The 11382-nt window shown below is 40.8% G+C and overlaps 1 protein-coding gene across 2 annotated transcripts in view; it reads left to right on the top strand.

The window, feature by feature from the left end:
* LOC131110604 (E3 ubiquitin-protein ligase RNF103-like) overlaps positions 1 to 11382 on the top strand; it is an 82325-nt gene that overhangs the window by 70404 nt on the left and 539 nt on the right. The window contains exons 8-10 of one of the 2 annotated variants that reach the window (XM_058063852.1): positions 756 to 911; positions 6010 to 6201; positions 10439 to 11381. In XM_058063852.1, the coding sequence (XP_057919835.1) occupies positions 756 to 911; positions 6010 to 6201; positions 10439 to 10588 (498 nt within the window). In that variant the 3' untranslated portion in view covers positions 10589 to 11381. Of the gene's footprint in view, positions 1 to 755; positions 912 to 6009; positions 6202 to 10438; position 11382 lie in introns of those variants that run through there. The other variant, XM_058063853.1, reaches the window with a different exon arrangement.

Raw genomic sequence — 11382 nt, 5'->3', positions numbered from 1 at the left:
TATTGACTTGATTTCACCCAAGTCTCTAAGTCATTATGGTCATTGCTTGAAAAATGAAGGACCCTCATCCACTTACTAATAACTGGATTCAATCCAGCAAAGACGCTGTGCTTATCTCCATGCAAAGTTCTCACAAGAAGTTCAAGAGAAAGTCTCGTGAACCTAAGAAGCTTTTCAGTTGCTCTGAAACTGAAGGGATGAAAACCTACACGGTGGATCCACCGGAAGGGGACATGCTGAAGGACGCTTGTAATGTCAGCAGTTTGGCTCCACTCCACAGACACCTTCTGGTATCCCACGAGGCTGTGCCACCACAGAGCCGTGCCATAGACATGAGGATCGGGAGTGCTGTAACTTCCAAACTGTCTCAGTTAGCCACGTCTCCATTCTCTCACCCAGAGATTGTCCACTGGCCTACAGCAATCTCTCAGCCCCTGTCCAACAGACTCAAACTGGGCCCCCGCTCTAGCTTGCCCAGTCACAGCCTTTCACCCAAGCAGCCCACCTCTGTGGACTCAGTGACATCACTGCCGGGCCAAACGACAACTTTGCCTCTCTCGTGTACCTCCCATGAACACATCGCAGAGCATCATGTCCGCTCACCTAAGGTAACCATTTTGGCAGTCTTGCTAAATTGTTAGCGTGAATCAGCTCTTTTTCAGTTTATGAATAATCAGCGATCGCATGCACACAGAAACACAGACAGCTAAGATCTTTCCAGCTCATCTTTCCATTTTGATGTGACCTTCTGGTAGGACACTTCAACAAAGCAAGTTGGAATCTCAATGGATGGAGCGAGTCGTCTTCCAGAGGTCAAAGCCATCCAGCAGACCAGGAGGCTCTTAGCTAACGCCCGTGAGAGAACACGCGTCCACACCATCAGTGCTGCATTTGAGGCCCTGAGGAAACAGGTCAGACTGAGAGCACACAAAATACTCAAACCTCCTGTCAGTAGGTAGTAGTGTTGGGCAATATGGACCTAGCATATATCATTTTTGGGATCTTTAAATTTAGCAGAGTCCTATATAAAAAGCTAAGGACCTGAACCCATATGATGAAATACACTTGTCTCAAATTGTAAAGCACATGTATTTATTGGTAACAAACTAGCTAACCTTCCTATGTCAGCCTCTGCACACATTGCAACTCAATCTTTAACAAACTGTAATGCTTGTGTTTAAGGAAGATGTAGTCCCCCATGCAATTCCAACAACGTATGTAGATATTTTTTATGAGTCTCTTATTTACACAGTTAGACGGCAAATGGCGATTGTCCTCCGTGTGTTGAGAATGTGTGTACGATGAGTTGGGGACGAGAATTCTGCACGAGAATTCTCTCCCACATTGTGAAACGCATCTTACATTCAAGTGAGTCACGCATGCAACCACACAAGCATGCTAAATGAAGCTAACCCCACTAGCTTCCATTCAGTCTCAGAGGTACCGCCGGTGCTTATCACCATTTCAACCTGTTTAGTTCAGTAGGAGGCGGTTTACTGAACGGCCCACCGAGTAAATACTTACAAAATACTCTACAAACTACTTCTGCTCAGCATTTCATTCATCTTATGTATCAAAGTCCGCCGTGGCGTACCTTGGCTTGTTTACGTTTATATCATTTATACCAGTATATCATTTTCTTATCATTGGAAGTAATGATAAACATACAAAATATTGCCCAACCCTAGTGGCGAGAAAAGTCAATGCATCCCTTTCATATTTTATTTCAAAACTTGAGGTAGTATGCATATTTGTACTTGTTGGAGGGTTGTAATTACACCTTGAGGATTTATTGTTTGAGCGTCACTTCCTGTTGACAAGGACGTACATGGGCGGCATGAGCTCTGGCTTCGCTGCCAGAGTTTTTACGTTTTTTAAAGTTTTTGTTGGGAACATTCCTGACCATTACTCATGTCAGCACCTCAAATTACTCTGCTGAGAACTCTGTCTTAATTCTGGACAAGGGAGGTCTGAACTCCCCACATCTACAAGCTGTTAGGAGTCGACAGCCATTACAAGGCTAGCTTGCAAGCTGGTGGCTGGTGGCTACGTCCTAACGTGGCAAGCTAGCTGGTGGCAGCTTTTAGCCTCTATAACTTCCATAACATCTCGGAACCATCGTGGGGACATTCTGGGCTGTAACATCGAGTGGTGAGAGACTATATTCGCTATAACAACGAACATTAAATTTCGAAGACAGTCGTAAAAGCAAGCTAACAGGCTAACAACGGTCGGTGTTGACAAGGCGTCGCTTAGCAACCGCAACTATGCGGAGATCCAAGGGGAAGGGTTCACCCCGTGGACAAAATAGTGAACCTCTCAGGCCAAGCACCTTGAATCGAAGTGTACCTGGGAGCTCATGTAGCTCGGGCCGAAGCACTCCGGACACAATTATAGACACGGAGAAAGTCTTCAAAGATCCGCCACCGATTCCCACCGGAAGCGATCTCCCCCTGATGCCGCAGCCGCTAATGGAGAGTAGCATATGAGAGATCCTATCGAAGCTGCTAAATAAGGTGGATTACTTAACCCGGAGGATGGATCACATGGATAAGAAATTAAGAAAAAACGGTGATGAACTGCAAAAGGTGACTCTGAAGTTGGAAAAATCGGAACAGAAGATGGATGAGCACGTTCAAACCCAAATGTAAAAGATGATAGATTGAACAACATAATAGTGACAGGGCTGAAGATCAAACCCAGGTCTTATGCCAGGCCAGTCAGGGAACAGCGAGGAAGCAGACGAAATGGACGTCGCCTCAACGGAGCAACAAGTAGTGGATTTCTTAACATCTAAAGAGGTAGATGTTGACATCGAATCCATCGACACTTGCATCCCACTGTATGGCAGGAACAGAACCACACCCGTCGTCATCGTCAAGTTCACTAACAGGAAATCCAAGACCGCTATACTAAAACAAGGAAAGAAGCTGAAAGGTACAAATGTCTACATGAATGACCACCTGACCAAACGTAATGCTGAAATTGCGAAGAAAGCACATGACCTGAGAAAGCAAGGAGAGATTCAAGCTATTTGGAGTGCCAACTGCAAAATTTCCAGGACTGGAAGCCAGTGTGCTCGTTGTCAAAAATATTGCGGCTCTGGAACAATTTTAAGTTGAAAATGGAAAACGGTTTAAACATCACCATTATGACACATGAAGATCTGCAATTGGACACATTTGGCTCTACAAATCACAAACAGTTGGAATTGGAACATGAGAATTGACTGTTGTTATTATACAGAAGAGCAATACGACAACAATTTAAATATTGGCGACAAGTTGTCAATCAGACATATAAACTGCAGAAGCATGTACGCAAACTATGATAACATCAAACAATATTTGAACGTATTCAAGGACCCTTTCAAAGTAATTGCAATCTCGGAAACCTGACTGAACGAGGATAAAGGCACGGACTTGGAGTTGGAAGGTTATGAGATGACCTGCATCAACAGGAACAACACAAGGGGTGGAGGAGTCACCCTGTACATGGACAAACAATTACATTACAAATTGGTAAAGAATATGTCAGTTGCTATTGACAATATTCTAGAATAACATAACAATAACATAACAATAACATAACAATAACATAACAATAACATAACAATAACATAACAATAACATAACAATAACATAACAATAACATAACAATAACATAACAATAACATGACAATAACATGACAATAACATGACAATAACATGTTATTCGTTCTGAATAACATAACAATAACATAACAATAACATAACAATAACATAACAATAACATAACAATAACATAACAATAACATAACAATAACATAACAATAACATAACAATAACATAACAATAACATAACAATAACATAACAATTGAAATCTGTAAAGAACAAAGCAAAAAGGTGTACATAAGTTGTTTATACAGAACGCCACACTCAAGGATAGAAATGTTTGAAGATTGGATCAAAACAACCTTTTCAGATAACAATCAAAAAATAATTTTCATATGTGGAGACTTCAATATCGATTTGCTGAATCCACACAAGAACAAGGTAATTGACGATTTTATAGATACAATGTACAGCTTAGGTTTGTTTCCCAAAATCACCAGATCAAGTAGGATAACAGACCATTGTGCCACTCTAATTGACAATATATTCACCAATGACTTTGATAACAAAACCACTAGTGACCTGCAAATCAAAGACATCAGTGATCATCTTCCACTGTTCACAATTTATAACCATCATTACAACAACAGACCAATGGAGGCTACAAAGACTGTCCAAAGACTACGTTCAGAGGACAGAGTCAACGCTTTCAAGAAGAACAAAAATGGGAGTGTGTGTACAGTGCCAAAGACGTAGATGAATCATACGCACACTTTCTACATACTTATATGAAGCTGTACGATAAGAACTGTCCCTGGAGAATAAAGTCAAAGAAGCAGAAGAAAAACAACCAGCCATGGATGACAAAAGGACTTACTATTGCTTGCAAGAAGAAGAACACACTACACAGGAATTTCATTGTTCAACAGACTAAAGAATCAGAAAGAACATATAAGACTTATAAAAATAAGTTGACTACAATCCCAAGAGTGTGTAAGAAGGAATATTACAGCAAACTACTAGACAAGCACAAAAACAATATTCGAGCAACCTGGGGCATTCTAAATAGTATTATCAGGAAAAGTAATAAGAAGACAGACTTTTTTATTTCATGGTAATTATTTCATGGTGGTAAACACCTATAATGATGATATGGATGAGACAGTTGAAAAGTTCAATAACTACTTTGTCAATATTGGTTCCAAACTAGAAGAAGGGATTATTGAGAAGCTATTCAACAATAGACTGGATAAATTTATTAATGCGAACGAATTACTATCAGAAAGTCAGTATGGATACAGAGCTAACATTTCTACCTCCATGCCACTGATCAAAATTACGGAGGAAATCACTAACGCTTAGATTATAAGGAAGTGTGCAGCCGGAGTATTCATGGATCTGACAAAAGCCTTTGATACAATCAATCATGATATCCTAACAACTAAATTAGAAAGGTACGGAATAAGAAGATTCGTTCTGAATTGGGTCAAAAGCTACTGAGCTGACAGAAAGCAATACGTAAAGCTAGGAGAATACACATCTGCAAGTTCATATATTACATGTATATATATTACGTGTTCCCCAGGGGTCAATACTGGGACCAAAACTGTTCAACTTGTACATATCAATGATATCTCCAAAGTCACGAAAGACTTAAAGCTGGTATTATTTGCGGATGATACCACTGCTTTTTGTTCTGGAGGGAGTACAGACGAAATCATTAGAAAGGTCAGAGAAGAAATGGTCACACTAAAAAGATGGTTTGATGATAATAAATTGTCCTTGAACCTAAGTAAAACTAAAATCATGCACGCACCATCAAATACAAATACACGGTGTAGACATTGAAAGGGTGAAGGAAAATACATTTCTGGGGATCACAATAGATGGAAATATGAGCTGGAAACCTCATATTACAAATATACAACAAATAAATGTTATGTATAACAACAATGATAATTACATCAAATTTTTTGTAAAAGGATATAAATTTCAGAACTATGGGCCATTATTTAAAACAATGCAGTCAGCAAGCATATTTTTGTATTTTCTTTATTATTAGCATATTAGCTATTAAACTCATCCACAAACGTCCAGCAAATACAAAATGTGAGTGTGTGAGACCTCTCACACTGACACAAACATGTTGTTGTTTATTTGTGTCAGCTCAAAATAAGATTTGTTTATTTATGATACTGGTTTTAATTTCTAAATGTTCTAAATGTGAGTAAAAAAGCCTATTTAGGAACATTCAGAAATGATTATTATTAAACATTTGCCTCAATGAATCTCTGTTTGACATCTCTGTGTGGAGGTGTATCTTTTCCCCGTGTGTGATGTGATGTTTTTTAGCGTAACTTGTTCAGCGTTTTGCAAAGAAATACAGCATGATCATGTCATTCTTCATTCTTCTAGGTACCTTGCTATTCATATGGGCAGAAGCTATCGAAGTTAGCCATCTTGCGGATAGCTTGCAACTACATCCTGTCCTTGGCTCAGTTGGCAGAGTTGGACTACAGTTCGGACCACAGTAATCAAAGCTTCTCTCAGTGTGTGGAACAATGCACTCGTACCCTGCAAGCTGAGGGGAGAAGCAAGAAGAGGAAGGTAAGGGTGCTTTTCTCGAGTGTTTTGAAAGTGTTGCATTGCAAAATAACAAAATGTTAAACACAGACCCTTCCACCTCCAGTTGATGTCATATTTTCATATGACATTTACAGGTCGTGCTGTGACATGAGTTCTCGCAGATTAAAAGTGATGCTATTTCTCATTTAAGAGAAAAACCTTCTTGTGGGAACAGGGCAGCCAGACGTAAAATCATACTGTGAGCTATGATATCACTGCTGTATTAGCAAGCTAATAGGACGCAAACAAGGACGTTGTGTGATTAAAAAAAATACAATAAAATACACAGTTTGACCCAAGCACCATTATATTATAAGCACCATTATTATATGCTAACCAGAGAATTATATTGCATCCGTGATCAAAAGAAAAGCAGAGACTTGTGGTTTAACTTTGTTCGTTAGTTATTGCTGATGATGGTCAACAGAGCTGGGGGGGACAATGACTTTCGTTTCTGGATTCCAGTTGAGAGTAACAAACAGGAAGGTGTTGTAATAAAGACAACACAACACAGACTCATGCAGCACATGAATAATGCCATAAGACGGAGTCACCAATGTGTGGGATTCTTTGTTTGTGGAATGTTACATGGGTAACAGTGATCCCTTGGGTCTGATTAGTTTGGAACAATATGGATATAGGATGTGGATATTAAATCCGGTTTGTGCTGCTAACGGTTCAGGAGTTAAAAAACGGTATAAGAACTGATAAGAAACTGCATTTCGCCCACTGCCAAGTGCATATAAAGACTTCTGGTTTGTGCTGCCGACTTTATAGGAGTTGATGAACAGCAAGAGAGTTTATATATAAGGAAATTTGCCCCTCTGTGATGTCACAAAGGAAAGGTTTTACCACTGTCACGTTCAAACTCAAACTCACTTAAAAACACTTAATTACAGAAGAGACAGACAACAAAATTCAAAGTTTTCTCGTAGCAAGGAGAATGAAACATACCCAGTGACATGCCACTCCACTCTGAATATGCAGTTCATGCTCCTCTTTTTATTTTCTTTAGGAGGTCCCTAATACATGGTCGTGCAAGGGGAGGGGGGAAGCAAGCAGTTGCACAAGCTGTACTTGTTCGTCTATGTGTGTGTGTGTGTGTGTGTGTGTGTGTGTGTATGTGAGAGTAATTACTTTTTGCGCATGTGGTCTTATCTTGGCACATTTTTGCATGATGAACAGGAACATCTTCAAGGTCACTGCGGACGCTCCCAGGCACCTCCAAGATTAGTGGTGCTGGGAGTAGCTGGTCAGGGTCACAGAATGTTCCTGCTTCAAAACACTCAAAACTCTCTTTCTATTGTCTGAGCAAACGGATATAAGGGTGATAACTAACACTATAGTATTTGTATTTACATTTTATTCTAACAATAAAAACCGAGTGTTTTGAACCATCCCAAACGTCTTTTAGGACTCACTTCCAAATACGTAAACCTCATTATTTGCGGATAGTTTGGCATCGTTTCGCACAAGAATACAACATTCTAACTACATTTACAGGTCAGAAAAGTGGAAAAAGCATAATAGGTCCCCTTTAAAACACTGGGGCCTTTCTTTCAAAACTTTGGTCCATGTGAACTTTGCTCTAGTGCCTCTTCACTTACTGCCCAGGTTGCAGCATTCCAACCATCCTGCTGACTCATTCTTCCTCCATCATGTACCTCCTCCTGGAGCCACAACCTCTTAGTGTGTTTTTGTCTGATAATAAGACTAGAAACACCACTTCAGTCTTCCAATAATGGGAGCTCTTATTGTTGAAATATTTTGGTACTAAAATAGTCCATTTCAGAATACTTTGGTTTGCTGTGCCTGATAGTCAACAGCCATTCACACATAAGGACAATAACAATGAGCACATCTGAGCTGTTCAATGAGCATGGAACTTCAGATTAACATGTGACTGTTTTATTTTTATTTTTATTTTTGTGATTGTGTCAAAAATTTGCTTCATCTTTTGTCAATCATGGTTCAATTATCGCTCCCTCGCTCTATCACCATTTTTCAAAAGTCAATAATGACTGGCTCTAACATCCCCTCCTCGGAGCAACAATATTGATCTGCTGCAACCGCTGGTTAACAGCTACTGGTGGCTAAGCTTCATACTTCCACTCTGCCACTCTTAGTGGCGATCTCCAGACAACACGCTCAATGCTGTCTGCGCCCGGTGGTTCGCTCTGCTCCTCTGCAGGATGACTGGAGCCCGCTTCATGTGACTCTCTTTAACACCAGATCACTGAATAATAAGACATTTATCCTTAATGATTTTATCCACTTGAACAAATTGGATTTGCTTTTCCTGAAACATGACTTTGCCCAGGTGACAACAACCGATTTTTTCCTCAACACAGCACGATCTGCCCTGAGGGGCAGCGGTATTGCTACTGTCTAAGAGCAGGCTTTAAAGTGTCGCCGACTTTCCACCAAAGCCTATACCAGCTTTGAGCGTCAGTGTTTTGTATTCACACTGTCCAGTCCCATTTTATGTGCTGTGGTTTAACACCCACTTCTCTGAGTTTTTGCCAGAAATCATGTTAAAGTTTGATCATATATTGATATGTGATGGCTTTAACATCCATGTGGTTTAATTCTCTTTTGGAATTCGGATTTTAGGGCCCTTGCCCCTTCATCTGCAGCCAAACCTGTTACCTCCTCCCACTGCCGGGTTATCACCTCCACAACAGCCAATGACTTTGCTGCAGCCTTCTGAGGCACACACCTAAGCCCACACACTTTTGACCTAAGCGGACACATTTGTCTCCTCTTTCCGCTCCACATGTTCCCAGATTGTGGACTCTGTGGCACCATTTAAGGACAAAACCACCAGATTCACACCTGAACCATGGTTGAATGAAACCACTAGTGCCTTGAGACGACAATGTTGGCAGGCTGAGCGCAATCGGAAGAAGGATTCTTATATCACTGGGCATGTTAAGGGACAGTCTTGCCACTTACCACAAAACTGTGAAGGAAGCAAAAATCAAATACTTATCAAACATCATCTCCAAAATAGCCATCACCCCAGAGTATTATTTATTTAAAATTTTAGATGTTGATAATATGCACCAACTCAGTCCTCATATCCCGTCTTGAACACTGTGTTGGTCTACGTGGGTCAAATGGTTTATATCATATCTCACGAACAGGAGTTTTTTAGTAGTTTTCAGTATTTTTTTCCAAAACCGCCCCCCTCTCTGGCGTACCCCAAGGTTCCAGCCTTTTATCTATACCTTATTTTCACTGTACATGCTACCTTTACAATCAATCATCTCCAGGCACAATATCCATTTTCATTTTTATGCAGACCTACCGAACCCACTGAACCTACCGTTAATGCCCTGTGAGCAAGGGAGCGATAAGCACATTTTCAAAAACATTGTTTGAAGTACATATTTTTGAACTAAAGCTGGATTTTACTTCCATTTTTTTCCAATAGTAATCACAGTACAAAATTAAACTCTTGCACTCACTTACAGAATGAAACTCCTTTAGATGGAAACTCTGAGGACTTTTTCTCTTATAGCAGACTCTCCCTCTTTGTTCGTGCATGCCAGTGTGTGTGTGTGTGTGTGTGTGTGTGTGTGTGTGTGTGTGTGTGTGTATGTATATGCATGTGTGTGTTCTCAAAGTCCCAGACACCAGATGTTTAGAGTGGAGGGGAAGTGGAGCTGGCGCCATGAAGGGCAGAGGGCAGTGAAAAGGCACGCGAACTGATCCCCCCCCCCCCTCCCACACATAAAGTGCACACACTTGGCACAGTCCCCAGGAGCCTCTCCGACACATTCCCCCACTCTGCCTCTCCAAGCCATCTGCTTCAGCATACTTTGAAACAAGAAGGGGAAAATACATCATCAGTTTGTCAGACAGCAGCAGCTGCTGGAGGGACAGCACAAAATGGGGTAGGGAGTGTCAGCCAGCATGAAACAAAGACAAAAAAGAAAATGCAATTAAATTGTAGCTACACCGGGCATTGAAAAAAAAAAAAAAAAACACTCATCAGCATCAAGCATCCGACGCACACAAAAATCCCAAGCTGCTCATCAGTGGTAAAGCATACTTTTCACTTCACATTTGGGGTGTAAAGATTCATTTTAATAACCATTTGATTTGTATCATGTTTTGTGATTGCTGATATAATTCAGCAGGATTATTGGTTTGTTTAGAACGATATGATCCAAAATATTTCATTCATTCATTTTCTACCGCTTATCCTCACAAGGATCCAGCACCCCCGCGATGTGGGCTAGCCCAGCTGTCTTCCGGCGAGAGGCAGGGACACCCTGGACTGGTGACCAGCCAATCACAGAGCACATATAGACAACCATTCCCACCCACATTGTCCTATGGACAATTTGGAGTCGCCAATTAACCTAGCATGTCTTTTTGGAATGTGGGAGGAAACCGGAGAACCCGGAGAAAATCCATGCATGCAAGGGGATAACATGCAAACTCCACACAGAGATGGGCGAGGGTGGAATTGAACTCTGGTCTCTTAGATGTGAGGCTTGCGCGCACTCCCATATCAGCATAAAAATTGGGTGATTGGAAGCGATATAGAACATGCAGCACATAGCAGCGATAGCAGGGTAAGGCAGTTAGTACTGTTACACTTGAACTTTCTGTGGCAGCAGACCAACATCTGAGATCACAATACACTAGTTACTTTAAGTGTATTTGCAGAGTTTACAGAAGATAAAACGAAAGATGGCATTGCACTTATGAAGATTAAGCTGGTGATTTTGAGTTTGTTTGTTCATTTTAATGCCTGCTACAGCTAAAGGTAAAATTGTCTCTACAAATATGACAGCACACATAGCTTTTAAGAGTGTAATTTAAGAGCCATTTACGTGGCTTTCTTGATAATAACCAAAATCACTAAAGTCCTTACATCAAAGAACTTGGAATGCTTTTAGGCCTTCTATATTGTTGTGTTCATCACCCGCCTCAACAATTGAGGCACATGGCCCATTCGGACTCAATGTCTGCCATCTCCCTCAGAACATGGTTGAAGCTCTTGCAGAGGTGGGAGTCCTTCTCCCACCAGGGGACTTTTTGGAGTCAGGGGACTCCAAAAAGTGTGTGTATTCTGAACTGCTGTTTGGTGCATAACACAAACAATTTGTACAATGAAAACATGAATGTATTCCTATTACTTTGCTTTTC

Source organism: Doryrhamphus excisus, chromosome 23 (assembly GCF_030265055.1).
Source record: "Doryrhamphus excisus isolate RoL2022-K1 chromosome 23, RoL_Dexc_1.0, whole genome shotgun sequence".
In the NCBI taxonomy this organism is placed as follows: Eukaryota; Metazoa; Chordata; class Actinopteri; order Syngnathiformes; family Syngnathidae; genus Doryrhamphus; species Doryrhamphus excisus.
This window is presented reverse-complemented; position numbering and strand designations above follow the sequence as displayed.